Source organism: Octodon degus, unplaced genomic scaffold, assembly GCF_000260255.1.
Source record: "Octodon degus isolate 3935 unplaced genomic scaffold, OctDeg1.0 scaffold00018, whole genome shotgun sequence".
Lineage (NCBI taxonomy): Eukaryota > Metazoa > Chordata > Mammalia > Rodentia > Octodontidae > Octodon > Octodon degus.
In genome coordinates this window covers 3,591,143-3,608,912 of record NW_004524594.1, presented here as the reverse complement: position 1 = coordinate 3,608,912, position 17,770 = coordinate 3,591,143, and the positions used below count along the sequence as shown (strand labels likewise).

Sequence of the window (17,770 nt, the reverse complement as noted above, 5' to 3'; positions counted from 1 at the left end):
TTAAAAAAAAAAGAACACTGAAGTCTGCACATCAGGGCTATGCAAAGAAGCGTTAACTTCCGGCTGTACTGAATGTGGCATGTTACAGTGAAGAGACTGTGGTCAAATTGTTCCAATTATTTCAAGTAGAATGAGAAAAAAAAATGTGTGGCAAGTTGTGGGTTGGTGTTTCTTGAGTATCCTAGAAAATCCCACATAATTGGACCTAGAAATCTGGTATTTACTCTGTAAATTGGTCATGATGGGAATCCAGATCTAGTGAGTCAGGAGGAGGGTGTGAAGTGCTCAGTTAGGAAGGCAGTACTCATCCGGGGAAACCTGCCACTGTGCGGGTGTCAGCAGCCCCGTGGGGGCAGGGCTGGAGGGCCCGTGAGGCAGGTGTCCCTGGTGTGGGCTCCTTGGCTGTGAACGTGGCGGCCCACGGCTGGGTCACCTCATGGAAGTGCACTGCAGAAGACTTGGTAGAGGTGGCCAAGACGGAGACTCGCTGTGTCACTGTTACCATAAACTCTTGTCAAGTTGTCTTAGTCACTTTCCCAATGCAAGGACAAAATACCACAGACAGAGCTGGGGAGATAGCTCAGTAGAATAAGTGCTTGCCTGGCAAGTTCAAGGTCATGAGTGCAATCCCCAGTACTGCCAAAAAGAAAAAAAAAAAAAATACCACAGACACCCACAATGTAAAGGCACAGACATAGACGTAGCTCACAGTGCCCAGTGGGCTCAGGCTGTGGTTCACTGACTCAGGGCCGAACTGGCCGGTGGAAGGGCCTGGGGAGGAGAACTGCTCCCCCTCTGGCAGCCAGGAAGCAGGGGAGGGGGAGCCCGCAGCAAGAACGCAGCCTTCCAGGCCCCCCAGTAACCCGCCTCCAGCCACGCTGCCCCTCCTGACAGCACCTTCGACCTTGAATTTGCCCTCGGATGAGCACAGTGCCCCCATGGCCTGTCACCATCCACACATGAGATTCGGGGACATCTCATTAAATCATCAGATCTAAGCCTAATACTGGTCATTTGGCCCTTCTGCCTCTCGCTTGTGATTTGAAACCAGTTTGTTTGTTCTAATTAAGACAATATTGAGGAACTAGTGTTGTGAGGATTTCGAGGGTAGAAATGTGTACATACATATTTATTATGATAAAAATGAAGCTGTAGCAATGTCCTCCTGCAGAGCTGAGTTTGCTGAAAGCCACAGATACAGGCTGATCCTTCCACTTCACCTGCGATAGGAACTTGCAACACTTCATCTCCTCACAGACTTCTGGCAAGTAGTGAATACCCAGTTCTGATTTTCTTCCAGATTCCCTTTGGCCCAAAATCCGAGTTCCACTAAAAGTCGTGAGGACCGCCGAAAACAAGCTGAGCAACCGCTTCTACCCTTACGACGAAATCGAGACCGAGGCCGTGCTGGCCATCGACGACGACATCATCATGCTGACCTCCGATGAGCTGCAGTTTGGTTACGAGGTGAGGAGGTTTAAGCCATGTATGTAAGATCTCACTGCCTACCGCTCTGCCTGCTAGGCTTTCCTGAAGCAGAGCGTTGTATGTCGTTCTCCAGTCATCATTCCAAAACTCTCCCAGCAGAGTTCAAAAGCTGTGTGGGAGAGCATGGATTAGGACGCCGTCCTTTAACAACCCTGGGAGACCCCGTCCCAAACAGCAAGCATGAGGAGGCCCCATAGGGGCCGCAGGGGACAGCTCCACAAGCGCCTCTATAGCGTTCTAACCAGTTGCATCCTTGAGCAGCAGACCCTTGACATCCCGATGCCAGCCACTCATAGGGACAGAGTTCAAGGGCCGCTGGCCTGCCCGCTGGCTGATCCAAGCAGTGAGGCTGGCCGGCTGTCTTCAGGGAGAAGCATTCTCTGTCCCTGCTCTTTTGGTGCAGCTGATGGATTGGGCTGGGTTCAGGGGTTAAGTGTGGAGACTAGGAAAGGTCTTCCCAGGGGAAAGTGCCTGAGCGCAGGCTGAGGAGAGGCAGCGGGAGTTGACTCGGCCTGTCAGAGAGGACCGTTGTGCTCAGGACAGCAACGGCAGGGGCCTGTGCCGCAGAGAGTGACAGTGTATCAGCGAGAGCACAGGGGTGCATGAATCACTTAGCCACAGCTGGCACGGCACAGTGAGGAGGTTTATCCCCATGGCCCGCCAACTTTTGGGGAGGAGCGGGCAGTCACTTTTTTTGGTTGACTTGCGATTTGTTGAATTAGGAGTTCTTAAGCAATCATGAAATGTTATTAAATGAAGCTGTACTTGGTACATGTGTTTATTAAAGAAATTTATTTTGAGACTCTGAAATCAAAGGTGTATTTTAAGGGGAAGAGACCAGAACCCACCACCACCAAAAATTAAACATTTAAGATTTCCCTGTTATGTCCTGTTTTTAAATATAGCTCCAGCTGAGTGTAAAAGAAATTGTTCTGAAAGAGATTGATGTATAATGCCTTGGTCAGTACTACAGTGGCCAATGAAAAGCGCCAGTGTAGCTAATAAAACATGCATTCATCTTTTGGGATTTATCTTTGTCAGAGATGACTTTTACACTATCTCTTGTCAGGTGTCAGCTAACATTTGGCACACCAGTATTCCCTTTAAAACAAGAAAAGTGCAAACTGCCCTTTGTTTCTCTAGCCAAGTCATGAGAAAAAACAGGGTTTTCCTACCACGGTCTCCTCCCCCATTGTGTATAGTGGCTTCAGACTCCACGTGTATGTTTATCTTTGTGGCAAAAGGGAGAGGGAAAAGAAGTTGTTCAGAATGAGGTGGCCATGGGAACAGAGTGCCCCCTCATTTCCGGTCAGTCCACGGGACGTACGTACAGAAAGGTAGACAGTTCACCGCTGTCCTCGGATGGTTTGAATTCCCTTCCATGCCAGTGCTTAAGACTCACGCTTGAGGACCGAGGGAGCCTGTTACGACCTCCTGCTATGTGAGTGACCGCAGTCCTGCCCAAGTCCCTGTGCTCACACACAGTGCCTCTGGACTCTGACACTTGTCTTCCCCACTCTGTGCTCACACTCGGCAGTATTAGCTAACCTTCCTGATGACACGAGCAAAAAGCGCAAGAGCCTTGTGTCTTAGTTACTTTTCTCTCAATGCTGAGATAAAATGCCCCACCAAAAGTTAAAGGGGGAAAGGTTTATGTAGCTCACAGTTTGTACAGGTTTCAGTCTGTAATCAGCTGGCTCCAAGGCAGGATGGCACATGGCAGGGGGCAATAGTTCATGCTGGCGGAAGAGACCAAAAGCAACAAATGAGAACAAAGGGAAGAAACAAGCTTCTTTCTGCCCTTTATCTAGACTGCTGGGATTAGGGTGGTGCCAATCCAGTCAGTGGACTGATCCAGCAAATCCAGTCAGTGGACTGATCCAGCAGTCACCCACCCTTAATCCCAGCACCCTTGATCCCAGCCTTGCACTAGAAATCAGTCACAAACTCCAGACTCAGCTGTCTCTGAAAAAGCGTCCCCTGTGTGACTGTATGAGGCTTTGGGGGGCAGCCAGATACAAACTGTGATACATGGCCACTTAATCTCAAGTTTGTTTGACACCACACCACCTTCCCTGATGTTTCCCCTGCATGGTGTCTGTCAGAGCCACCAGAACATTGTTGTCCATTGCCAAGTCATTTTGGTGCTAATGGATGCTCAGGAATCCCCACCCCTGTTGCTTTTTAGGGTCCTTGTAGCAGTATTTTTTGCATGCTGATTTGCAGCATGGATAAGTGAGGAAAGCTCCATGCCCAGATATTTTCTCTGTAGCCAACCACTGCGTAACTGTGGGCAAGTTATTCATTCTCTCTGGGTTTTAGTTTATTCTTGGCAAGGACAGTAGCCACATCTAAGGCTACCTTGTACATTGGATAAGAGTATGAGTCCTTACCCATAAGAAGTACCTATTGAGAGACCTTGCCAAGTAGTGGGCAGGAAGGGTTTTATCTGTAATAACCAAAAATGGGAGGGAAAAAGAAACGAGTATCTATCAACAGTTTCGTGGCTTAGTGCACCGTGGTAACGTCCCTGAGGTTATGCACTTGGCCTTAGCTCCTGCTGTTGTTCTTTTGGGGATGACAGTACTTCTCATTATTTTCTTAAGGATTCTACTTTGATTCATGAGAGACACTGTCATTATACAGAGGGAGGTTTCTCTTGGAGGGGACTCTCACGTTAGCATTGATTCTGAAGGCAGAAGGTGACAGTGTGCCTATATCCTGTTTTTATGCCAAAGCGTAGGATTCAGTTATCTGAAGGAATTAGAGACTTGAGTAAATAAATAAATTATTAAAAATTCAGATCCCACGGGTGTTATCCTGGAGCCCAGAGCCGCTTCCTAGTGGCACTTACCATAGTCCCTTGGGATCGCATATTTTCTTAATTCCTGAGTCATTCCACGCTCACTTGGGCAGTGCTTTCTAAGGAAGCTTCTGCAACCGCCAGTCTAGGATGGGTCCGGAGCACTGTGCACTTCATTGCATGCAAATAACCACTTGCAACCATGTTGTTCCATGTCTGATTTTCCTTCCGAGATGCCAGCACCAAAGAGCAGTCACCAGGGCCGTGTCCTTCGCTGCCCGTGTCGGCTGTGCCTTCCCCATGCACTTGTATTCAGTGGGTACTCAGTATTGTCTGGTAAATGGAGCATCACCAGCGCTAGCCGGCCCGTCGAGAATTGAGTGGGTAGACCCAGAGCCAGCTCTGCAGGGAACCACAACCGAGCAAGAGGCAGGAGGGGGCTGTTGGCACACCCTGCAATGGGAGTGTCTTGCGGCATAATTATGGGGATTTATGAAGCAAGAGGAAACGGGTCTGTTCATTCTCTTAACTGGGTGGTGTGTTTACTGATATATGTTAAAGCATATCAAATTATACACTTCAAATACATTCAATTTATTTTATGCCAGCTACATTACCAAAAAGCTATAAAAAGGAATTGCATTTATATTCTTGGAGTACAAGAGAAATGAAATACTCGGACAGTTTAACAAAGTGTATGCCAGATATGTCCAGTGGAACCTTCAAGAGGCTGCCAAGAGAAACTGAAGACTAAAAGAGCAATTTCATGGAAGGAAGGATGCACCGTGCTTACAGGCCCCAAGGCTCATGGTTGTTAAGGGATAAGATTCCCCCAAATTGTTGTGCAAATTCAAAGCAAGCCATATCAGAATCCCCTAGGGTCTTTGTTGTTGTTACTAAAATTGACAAACAGTTTCTAAAATTGAAACACAGTAGCCCTGAAAAAGACAAGACACAGCCTGGTGTGGTACGCATACCTGTAACCCCTGCACTGTGGGAGGCTGAGGCAGGAGAAGCACAAGCTCAAGCATGGAGGACCCTGTCTCAAAATGAAAAGAAGCCAAGGCAGTTCTGAAAAAGAACACAGTTGCAGAACTTACACTGCATTGTTTTAAGACTTACTATGAAGCTACAGTCAAGGCACTGAGATGCTGGGTAGAGAGAAGCCAGAGGGAGAGTCCAACCTGCATATCTGGTCAGTTTACTCCAGCAAAGAAGCAGGGTCAGGCCAGTAGACAAGGCAGTCCTTTCACTGAACGGTGCCACAACGTCTAATAGCCATATGGTTTTATAAAGAATTATCCCATTTACCATATGTTCTATATAAAAACAACTCAGAATGAATTCTAGTTCCAAATGTCAGAGTCAAAATTATAAAACTTCTTAAAACACAGAAGAAAAACCTTAGTATCCTAGAATTAGGCTGTGTTTTTAGGAGACAAATTGCCATAAAAGAAAAAGAATGATAAATTGGACTTTGTCAAAACTCACACCACCACTTAGAAGAAGACATTTCTGAGAAGAATAAAAGGACAAGTTATCAATTGGGGAAAGTATTTTCAGAACATGTATGTGACAGAGGACTTGTACCCAAAATATGTCAGAGCCCCACAACTCAGTAATAAACAAAAGATACAGAGCAATAAGAGCAGAGACAAAAGGATTATATGAAATTAACAGGCTTCTACACAGCAGAGGAAACAGCAGAAAGAAAGACAACCCCCAGGCTAGGAGTACATATTCACAAGTCATACATCAGATAGGAAGCTCACGTCCAAAATACATGAAGAACTCAAGACCATACAGTAATAGGAAGTAGCTCTGTTGGCAGTGGGCAAAGGACCATAGGGGACAGTTCTCAGAAAGCTGACAGATACATAAAAATACACTGGCCATCACTAATCTTCGGGGAAATGCAGATTAAAACCCCAAGAGATCACCTGATAGCGTTAGAGCAGCCACTGTCCAGAGATGGGTGAGGCTGTACAGAAAAGAGAACCCTCATACCTGGTTTGTGGGAATATAAATAATATAGTCATTTCATAAAATGACATAGAGGCTCTCAAAGAAAACCAAAACAGAATTACATTGCGATCCAGCAGTTGTACTTGTGGGCGTATACCCAGAGGAACTGAAGCTAGTACAATAATATAGCCTCCGTGTTCATGACAAAGTTGTTAGCAAGAGCCAAGATGGGAAATCAGTAGCCATGTCCATCACTAGGTAAATGTATATACATACTCAGCGGAACACCAGGCAGCTTTTCAGAATAACAGACTGTCTTTGAAACAACATGAGTGAATCTAGAGGATGTTCTGCTAAGTGATGGGCACAGAACAGCCAATGGTGTTGTTTAGGCTAGTATGTGTAGCCTTAAATTCAAGCCCATGGAAGCAGAGCTTAGACTAGGAATACCAAATGCTAGGGGTATGCTGCTGGGAGAGGGGAAAGGTTGGCCAAAGGTACATTTCAGTTGGCCAGGAGGAAGAAGTCCTAGTGATCCACCACACCGTGGTAAATTGTGTGTGTATGCATGTGTGTATTTGGTTTTGGGGTTCTTGTTTTGGGTTTTTTTGGGGGAGGGTTGTTTTCTAAAACAAGGCCTTACTATATATAGTCTAAGCTGGCCTTGAATTTGCTGTATAGTCCAGGCTGCCCTCAGATTTGGCTGTCCTTCTGCCTCAGCCTCCAAGTGTGTACTTTAAGTTGCTGAAATAGAGGATTTTAAATGTTCTCACCATAAAGGAACAATAAATATATGACATGGTACATACTTTAATTAGCCTGACCTGCTCTTCCACAGTGTATACGTGTGTTGAAGCTTCACATTGTACCATGTGAAAAGGTAGTTGTCAATAAAAATGTGAACCAGTGCAGCTCATTTGGAAAACATATGGGCAGATTCTAACAAATTTTAACAAACACTTGCCATATGGCCCAGCTTCCAAAAGAGGTGAATTTCAATGTCTGCACAAAGGCCTGTACTCAGGTATTCATAGCTTTACTGTAAAATCCCTAAACATTAGCTAGTAAATTGTATACACAAATTCAGTGAAATACTACTAAGCAGTGACCAAAAGTAAATGCCAACACATGCAGTGCACATTCTGTCATGCTAGGTGGACATTCAGATGCAGAAGACCGCTTCCTGTACGAGTCCATGGATATGAAATTCCAGAGCATGAAAACTACACTGCCAACGCTAGGGAATAAGGTTGGCAGCCAGAGGGCAAGGAGTGCAGGGCTAAAAATGTTCTGTATTATAATTATGGTTGTGGTTTTATATATAGCTTTATATACTTGTCAGAACTCATTGAAAAAGACTCTTTAAGTTGCTGATTTTTCCAACTCTAAGTAAACCATATTGCCAAGCTAAACAGACTCTTGTGAGATGTAGCTAAAGCAGTGTTTAGGGGAAGTTCATGGCCCTGAAGAGCTTATATGAGAGAAACGAAAGGTCCATGAACCTGTGTCACACACCATGGTCCCAGGTACTCAGGAGGTTGACACCAGAAGACCTAGAAAGTGCCAGGCTACCTGGCCAACATGGCGAGACCCTGTCTCAAAGCAACAGTGATGTAAATAAAATAGAAAGAAGGTCTAAAATCATTGACCAAAAGTTCCTTCTCTTTTAAGAAGTTAAGAGGAAGAGGAGTAAATTAAATTTAAAGCCAGTAGAAAGAATGAAATAGTAAATCAGTGAAATAAAAAACAGATCAACAGACAAAATTAACAACCAAGAATTGCTCTTTGAAACAATTAACTAATTGGATAAACTCCTACCTTGACCACTCAAAAAAAAAAAAAAAAAAAAAAGCTAAAAATCACTATTAGAAATAGAGGAACTAAAGAGGCTTGTTCCTACAGGTCTTACAGGCAATAAAAGAGTGTTGTGAGAAATTATGTGAAATGGAAGGTTTCTTTGAAATTACTACTTTCAAAAACTTATACATGGTGTTTGGCTAGTGCTCTATTAAAGAAAATTGAAACTATAGATAGTTTTTTCTTTTTTAAAAAAGCAGTCCAGGCCCAGCTGGTTTTATTGGTGATTTATTGAAGTTTTAGTTTGGAAAGCAACTTAGAGATAAGTAGAGGTAAAGCCAACCTGTGAGCTCTTTGGAGCTCGTAAAGGACTTGTCCAGTTAGTTAGCGGCACTGGTGGCACCAGCGGTCCTTTCAGCGCTCTTCTCGCCGTGCCACCTTAAAGACTTAATTATAAAGCTCCCAATTCTTGCTTCTGTACCATCATACTCACTTGTTAAGACCTCTGGGAGGAAAAAACACCCATTTTCTTTCAGGTTCCTCTATTCACAAGGAAGCACTGATGTTGTTGAGGAAAAGGGAATTCACGCTCCTTGTTTCAGCAGAATGGATCGGCGTGTGGAATCTCTCACATACAGGAAGCACAGCTGAAAGAGCAGGTCTGGAGGCTGAAAGAGGGGAGCGCTCTAGGGGCCTTCCATGGCCTCTAGGATATGAGGAAGAAAAAAGAAAGGGAAGAGGTTGGAGTTGTTAGGACCTAGAAGCTTGGCCTAGAGGCCGCCATGCTGAGCTGCGGACCCCTGAGGAAGGGACAGTGGCGCAGGGGCCACCCTGTGCCTCTTGCTGGTCCTTCTGAGGGTTAAGATGAGGCAGGGAGAAACACCTGCCCCTGCGCAAATGCCACATAGGCAGGAAAAGCCAACAAAACAGGAAGTGGGTCAGCTGCAGTCTCCTGGCCCCCAGTCTCTTGCTGGCGCCCCCTCTTGGCAGAGCTGCTGGGAAGCCCCCTGGCAAAAGTGAGCTGTAATTGGCAGTTTCAGCCCCAGCATGCAAAGCAGAATTTAGAAGGCAAATGGGGGACTGCCAGACTACCACTGAATGACTAGGGGTGTCCCCTGCTTTGGCTGCCCAACTTCCACACAAAGCTGAGCTTCCATTAGGAGGACACAGCTGCCTTGCGCATGCACGGCCTCGCCTGATGGTCGTAGTGCTAGACTCTGGGTGAGTGTTAGCTTCTTCTTTCGCTGAGCCACAGCTCATCAGGAATATTTCTATAAATGATAGACTTGCTGCTCTGCATAAGATTGAGTAAGCTTGTTTCACCCCATCCCTGCTGATTACAAATAAAATCCCTGGCTAAAACACAGAAAGAGGGGCCAGGGAGATGGCTTAGTGGAATAAGCACTTCCCTGGCAAGCGCAACGACTTGAGTTCAGTCCCCGGTTCCACAAAAAAAAAAAAAAAAACAGAAAGGGGCAGAAGATTCTGGAAGATGACCAAAGATGACAAACTGGCAGTGTCTGAGGAATGGCTCAGTGACGAATTCCCTTGGGCTTCTTGTTTTGTTTTTCCTGCCTCCTGTATGTGTCCCAGCCTTCGTGCTAGAGAGACCTTGATGCCCATCCACACAGATGAAAACAACAAAATTCGTCGAGTGTGTTGGCGCATGCCTATAATCCCAGCACTCAGGAAGCCAAGGCAGGAAGATTGGTATGAATTCAAGGCCAGCCTGGCTACATAGTGAGTTTAAGACCAACCTGGACTGCATAGCAAGACCCTGTCGAAAGAAAGAAATCCAGAAGGATCCACTTTCTCCACCTGGAGACAGCCACTATAGTCTGGGCAAACACGAAGCCAGGGATGGCCCTACCAGCTAGAAGCATATCATGACAGGTGTTGACAGAGCCCTGCGGCCGCTCCTGTCCTTTGCCCACAGAGGGCAAGAAGAGCAGAGACATGCCTCTTCCTCCCTAGTCTGTCACCCACACCCTGCCTGCAGCAAGCATGGGCAACCCCTTCCCACCTGGAGGGCAGATGCAGGAGCTGGGAAGGGTTTCTGTAATCTGTGCCTGAAGTCCTGGGCACACTCCACCTTCCCCCTTGGACCAGCCCATGCAGGAAACTGACAGACCCAACCCAGAAACTGCCTTGAGAAATAAGCTGTGGTGTCGGACACTGCCCAGGTTTCCATGTCGCCTCTGGGTAGCACAGAAATTGTGGACAGACTAGAACAGCACTGAGAGGGCTTTGAAAACTAAATTGACATTCCATCCACAGCCCACAAAAAGGGTCCAGGACCTGCATTCTGAACATAAATTGCCTGCTAAAGTAGAAAACTAAAAGAGGAGTACTTTATGGCAGTGCCTAGACTTTGCCAGCATTTCTTATGAGACAAGGACCAGAAAAATTGTGACTCTAGTACGAAGAGAGAACTCTCAGATACTAACATCGGAATGACAGACTCATGACATTTCTGAGGATTTTAAAGACACTTTCATAAAAAGATGCTCTAAGAAGCAGTTATGAGCACCATCGAAACAAGTGGAAAGATGGGAAATCTCAGCAAGGAAACAGAAGATATAAAAAATAAACTAGGTATATCAGAACTGAACTTTATAATACTAAAATTGAACACTCTCTGATAGTCTCATTCAGAGAATGGAGGTCACAGGAAAGAACCAGTTAACTTGAGGATAAATCAATAGAAATCATCTAATATGGACAACATGGCAAAAATATATTGAAATAAGCAAGTAGAACCTCTGGAACTTACAGAAGAGGCAAATAATATGAAATATTAGTGTCATTAGCATTTCAAAAGGAAAAGAAATGTGGGTCTAAAAATTTCAATAAATAGTGACTGAAAACACCTCCAAGTTTAGCGAAAGACATAGATGAGCTCAAGAAGCTGAGCAAATCATAGCCAGTCACAGAATAAAATAATGAGCTAAATAAATTGTACCATCACTCCTGTTTCAATAGTAATTGAAAAGGAAAAGGAGAAAACTCGAGTTACGTATACACGTATACCCAGAGAAAAGCAAATCTGCAGGCTGAGAGCTTGCCCAGGACCTTGGCTGATTCCTAACCTTCAGCTCCTTTCCCTTTCCCCTGACTTTCATGCAGCCCTTGCAAATTGCTGCTGCCTCTACTCCTTAGTACTCCGCCGCTACTTAGACTCTCCGTTCCTTCTTGTCAGTTTTGACAGGTTGTGTTTTTTAAGGAATCACTTTATTTTGTCTAAATTACAAAAATATACTGGTAGAAAACCACTCATAATACTCTCATTATTGCCTAAACTTACAGGATTTGAAATAGTACACTGTATTTCATTCCTGATATTGGTAGCTTTTGTTTTTCTCCTTCTCTTGCTAAGCTTGTTAAAGTATATTAGTATCACAATTCTTGTTAAAGAATTCACTTATGGGGCCGGGGAGATAACTCAATAGAATAAGTGCTTGCTTGGCAAGCGCAAGGGCCTGAGTTCAATCCCTGGTTCCGCCAAAAAAAAAAAAAAAAAGGGAAAGAATTCATTTATGATTTTACTGGGTTTTTTCCTTGTATATTTGTTTTGTATTTAATTACTCTTTGCTTGACTGCTTTCTATGTCTTTCTATGACTATGTCTTTCGCTAAACTTGGAGGTGTTTTCAGCCACTATTTATTGAAATTTTTAGACCCACGTTTCTTTTCCTTTTGAAATGCTAATGACACTAATATTTCATATTATTTGCCTCTTCTGTAAGTTCCAGAGGCTCTACTTGCTTATTTCAACATATTTTTGCCATGTTGTCCATATTAGATAATTTCTATTGATTGATCCTCCTACTTCTGTGAATTTAAGTTGCCATTATACTTGTGGCTTCTTAGATCACTGATTTTAATACTTTTCTGATCTGTGCATCAATTGTTGCTTTACTGTAAGTGCATTCTCAAGTTGTGTGGTGTTAGATTTCTGTTATCCTTCAGCTCTTACTAGTTTGTAATTTCCATTGTGTGTCTGTCTTTGACTCAGTTATATAAAATTATGTTGTTGATTTTTATCAAAATTTTAAGTTATCTTTTTAATTAATTTCTCATTTGATTCTACTGCCATGAAAAAAATATAGTCTGTATGATTTTATTTTTACTGAGACTATGTGGTCTACTAAGATGTCTACTTTGGAAGTGTTTTGTGTGTTCTTAAGAAGGATTCATCCCGCAGTCATGAATTTAATGTTTATAACTAAGTCTTAACTAAGTGGGGCTGGTGTTCCCAATACTTTTAATTTGAATATAATCAAAATATATCCCTGCTTGTTCTATGAAATAAGCATCTCCATTTCTAGTCTTCTATAGCTTTTATTGCACCTGTGACAGTTAAATTCATTGTCTTAGTTTAAGTAAAAAGTGCTTCAGATGCAGTATTTGCAGTGTGAGAACCAAAGAGAAAACATACAGCAGATCTGTTTCTTACTGTTTCTCTGAAGAAATTTTAGTGCAGAGAGAGAATCTTCCCATTTGGTAATTTTTTGGTAAAGGAGAAGTTGGCAGTCCTCTGATCCACAATCAGTTTACCAGTTCTCCATGAAGAAAGAACAGACTGTAGGACTTCCTAAAACTTCTTTGGGTACAATTATCGTGAGAGCTCAGATGTGTATGATGCAGTCGAGGGTGGAAAAGTACCACAGTACCCCTGGCTGTCCTGTGTCACGGGTCACACACACATGAGGATCCAGCAGCGTGCTAGAAGCTGAAAGAAGGATGCAGAGGTCATTGTCACGGAAGGAACTGGAGCACAGCACGGTGGGCCACAGCCTGCCTTGTGCAAGATTCTAGCAGTGCCTGCCTGGGGCACAGCGTGCAGACAGGCACCCGGAGTTCTGCACATTGCTCACAAATGTGAAGGCGTGCTCAGGCAGTACCGTGGCGGGGTCGGGAGGAATGATTTACAGGCACCATTTGAAAGCAGCAGGCTCCAGAGCCTCGGGCAGAGGCCAGCTCCCAGATCACACACTCCCCAAAGCTTTGAGGAGGACATTTGGGCCTAGTGTTACAGGAAATCAATGTAAGATAAAGCATGGGGGACGATCTTCCTGGAACACTAGCTTGAAAATTGATCATAAACTCTTGAATCCCTTCCCAGGAGAAGTTACTTGAGCCAAACAATGCCTTGTCCTACTTGGTCAGTCCTAGCACAGGCAAGTGATGTTAATCCTGATAGAGGAGACCCCACGTGTGACCACCCCAGACGTCCACTGGTGGGGCACAAGTTTCAGCTCGCTGCCTGCTGTCCTATTGCTGGCACCCTGTCCCCAAAGCTGTATTTGAAAGAGACACAGGGAAGAAATCATCTTGTCACCTGATACTTTATTGCTGAGGACACTGAGGTACAAAGAGATTAAGTTACTTCTTTAAGGTGTTAAAACGCACATCGATCATAACCCTCAAAGGTTGCCCCAGCCAGTTCTGGGGACTGGTACACACAGACATTTGGACCTAGTGCCGTATATTATCTATTTACTTGGACAAAGCTTGGGGAGCGCTTGCTTGTTCCAGTGGGGTCACATTCCCTGTTGGAAGGCAGAGGCCTTGGGAGCGTTCCATCGCTCTCAGCCCTGGTGTCAGGAGCTAGGAACAATCCTCTCTGGCCCTGCATGTTTCTGACTTGTTTGACAAGCCCTAGTGAGCTACCAGATGTGGAAATTCTTTTCAGCCTGGGATAATTTATTTATCTGTTTATGTATTTTACCAGGAAAGTATCTATTGAGTCCTTGATACTCATTTGCAAGAGACTCCTAGGGGAACAGTAGCAGTGTATAATGTTACTCGAATGTTTGATTTTTTTTTTTTTTTCCAAGTCTGTCTGCTTTTATTTCAGGCCTAAAAGAGCTGGGAAATAAAAAGCAACTTAGTCCTGCTCCCCTCCCCCGCCTCTGAGAGGCAGTTCACAACATGTGGTAGAAAATGAGCCATGGAGACTTGGCTGAACGCGCAAACCTGTGAATTTATTTTTCCGTTCATACTTTGATCCACATTTCCAACCATAAAAAGTTATTAGCACTTAAGTGTTGGACATTTTTCACCTGAAATATGAAATGTCCTGCGCTCAGAAGCCAGGTGATACAGTCAGGAGCAGCTGAGTGTGGTGGTCGGCACAGGAGCTGATGCCCTTCCTCTTGCAGCCTAGGACACCAGGTGGGAGGGCGTGTCAGGACTCTTGGGTGCTAATCACTTGTGAGCGTGTACTGGTGTTGTCTGCTCACAGCTGCCGGGGCAAGTCACTACTCCCAGGGGCTCATGGGAAGACAGCAGAACAGCAGGCTTTTCCCTGTTAGGCCCTCTCTGCGTGGGCTTTCCCTCCTTGGCGGTAGGAAACACCACGAGCAAAGGCACTAGAGTGAGCGTGAGCTTGTGCGCGTGAGCAAGCTGGGGCGGCAAGCAGACAGCCGGGCTGGCCTGAGGCGCGGCGGCTCGGGGGCCAGGCAGCTGGCGGGAGGCTGGGCCCAGCGCGTGTTCTTCGTGGAGCTGGTGGTCAGAGCAGCCGATTGCAGGGTGCATCTGTGATAAGGACTGGAGATAGGGATGCCACTTAGAGGGTAGTGGTGGAGGAGAATCAGTAAGTTTAGTGTTTGAATGGAGTTAGTGCACGCTGAGGAGCCGTGGCTAACTGGAGAACACAAGCTGAAACTCTTAATGTTCACTTTTTGAACAGAAGTGGTCAGATTCATACATGTCTGTATCCTCATCCAGGGAGAGCGGAAGAGAGGACATGGTTTGTGCTTGTAAATACTCTTTCTCTTCTCACAGAATGGCGGAGTGATGTAAATACTTATCCTAGAATTAGATTCTGTACTTGTCTTTAAAAGAAAACAGAGAGCAGATAGGAAGAAACTGTCATGCCCACTCGTCCCCAGGGTCCTGCCCAGGAGGGGGCCACAAATCGCGGCTGTGAAGGCAATACGCAACTGTGACCACATTGCGGAATCAGATCTTACAGCCTTGTGGTCATGATTCTTTGAGTAGGGAATTGACTGCTTCCCTCCCTGGACGTCGCACATCGCCGGTGCTGTAACTCGTACATCTCACTGCAGGCCGCTCTGATTTGAACGTGTTGCCTTTCTGCCAACTTGAGCCATGAGTGGTACATGCGTGACTGTCCCAAGGAGCAGCATGGGCCAGTCCCATCAGCTGGTGCAAGCTGCCCAGTGACACAGTCATGCGTATCAGGGGTTCAGGCCAGTGGGAAGATGTTAAGCCCTAAGTTGAAGTCTTAGAAATGTGCCCAGGCTTGTTGGAGTGCACCATGGTCTCTGCAGAAATGTTTCCCTTTATGGTACCTGGAACCACCTAGTCCAGTGATGGTGAACTTTTTAGAGTGTTCGTTGGTAACACACAGCCAACTGCCGCAGGCATGCCACAGGCTCACCAGACTGACCTAGTCCATCTCTCCCTGGGCCCTGAGGCAGACACACCTCTGGGTTCATCAAGGCCTTGAGACACATGGGTCTCACACAGCTGGTACTAATAAAAAGGAACCATAAAGGAGGGACACCTGCAGTGGGTGGGCAGCGTAACAATCGGAAATGCCAGTCTTCACTGAGAACCACCTCTAGGTCTGCAGGCCTTCACCTCATGGCCAACTCAGATCTCTGAGCCTCCCCTGTCCATCCCACGGTGACTGGACAGACTGGGAGCTCAGCCACGTCCCCTCTCAGGCAGTGGGCCACGGTCGCTGAGCACAGGCTGCTTCTAGAGTCAGCCCCGCAACTGCGGACATGATGGGCACAGGCACTCAGTGAATCTGGCCGGCTTTGATACATGCAGCATCAAACCTGGGCAGGCTGTTCCAGATCTGCTCCATGCTGGGCCTGACACTAAGGTGTATTTACAGTGTGGCTGGGCCCACTTTGCCATAGGCAGGCTTTGGGAAACTGAGGCAGTGCACTGTGCCATCTGCACTAGTGTCTGACAGAGCCGATGGCTGCACACTCTTGTATCCATCTGAGTCCTCCAAGTGCCTTTTCTGAGTCTAGAAAAATACTAAGACAGTACTAAGAAGGAAATCTGCCCATTACCTCCAATTGTTTTCAGTCCCTACAAGCCCCCTTGCAGAGAACTGTCCTAGAGGAGAGGTGGCCAGAGGGCTCTTTCCATGAGCACTCCCACCTGTGGGACAGCCAGCAGGAAGCCTGCGGTCAGAGGACCGTCACTGAGGTCCTTTGCACATGGCTTAGGCTCCCTGTGTGCAGCCCAGGGAACTAACTGGTCTGTGCAGCTCGTCCTGTCTCCAGCTTGCACTCATTTACACCCTGACCCTCCTGGGACGGAGGGAAAACAGCTTGTGTGCACACAGGCAGCAAGCTCTGCTGAAAGAGGATCCTGGTCCTGGCCAGGAGTCGCGGAGGTGCTGAGAGACCCGCGCTGGAGGCTGACCTCTCAGAGCCGCCGGAGCACCCAGTCCCTACCGGAGGACAAGTCAAACAAATATTAAGGCAAGGAAATCGAATATGTATGCCGAACATTGAAATAACATCTGACCGTTTGAAAAAAGCACCCAATTGGGAATTACAGTGGAGTGGCACTTTTTTCTTCCCCACTGAGCAAATTAAAACAGCAAGTTCAGAATTTGTTTACATAGGCATTAATGAAACCTCAGGTGGGGCACGGACGGCTGGCTGTTCCAAGGAGGGCACAAGCTCCCATCACCGTCTTCATCCCCATCGAAGATGCATTCTGCTTACGGACTCCTGTCCCGGTGCAGCGGGTGCATCTCCCTGGGCCAGGAAGTTCCAGGGGAGGAACTGCTGCACTGCCAGCCTCAGCACCCTTCCTCACTGCGCCCTCAGAGCCCCTGGCTTTGTGCCTCTGCCTCAGCAGCTAGCACTCATTACGGGATGCTTTTTTCTTTTTGGAGGGGTACCAGGGATTGAACTCAGGACCTTGCACTTGCCAGGCAAGCGCTTATTCTACTGAGTTCTCTCCCCAGCCCTACAGGATACTTTTGGCAAGGCAGCATTTAATGAAAGGGAAAAAAACTGCTCAAAGGGAAAAACAGCAGAGATAAAAGGAAGGAACAGGTAAGATGAAGGAAAGAAGAAAAGAAGGAAGGGAAAAATGTATATGTGTATATACAGAAAGACTGGGATAATTGTACTGCTAATTTCTACTGGTCTGTTGAACGGAACAATTAATGCTTAAATCTTGTTTGTTCTTTTTAAATTTTTTGGACTAATTTTGCATGCTTATCTCTGGTAATCTAACAACTAATTTGAAGACAATATGCAATATAACAACCTTTTTTAAAAATGTATTTAGTACAGCGTCTACTGGCTCTCACTACACAGATCGGACTCATAGTGATTCTCCTGTTTTCAGCCTCCCAAGCACTGGGATTACAGGCATGTTCCACCATGCCCAATCTCAGTTGCTGTCTTAGCATGCCCTGGGGGCGGGGCTGGCATGGCACGCCGGTGATCAAACCCCAGTCCCTATGTCTACCTAAGCAGGCACTTTATCCACTAAGCTATCTAGCCAGTCCTAACAACCATTGTTGAATCCCTATCTTTTTGTTTAGTGAAATTCTATATCATTTCTAATTTTTTAATTACTTTTATTCTTTTTTTCATAATTTTATTGAGAAGCAAATAGCAATGAGACAGTTTCAAATCAAATTGGTAGGACAGTTTCAATAATTAACACATTGCATACATTCTTCCTAGTGCTTAATTGCTGTACA

The 17,770-nt window shown here is 45.7% G+C and overlaps 1 protein-coding gene across 2 annotated transcripts in view; it reads left to right on the top strand.

Moving 5' to 3' along the window:
- The window catches only part of Ext2 (exostosin glycosyltransferase 2), a 139,948-nt gene that overhangs the window by 100,328 nt on the left and 21,850 nt on the right, over positions 1-17,770 (top strand). The window contains exon 10 of one of the 2 annotated variants that reach the window (XM_004627024.2): positions 1,301-1,467. The exons of the other annotated variant lie outside the window; for it this stretch is intronic. Coding sequence (XP_004627081.1) covers positions 1,301-1,467 — 167 coding nt within the window. The remainder of the gene's footprint in view (positions 1-1,300; positions 1,468-17,770) is intronic. 2 annotated transcript variants of the gene reach the window in all.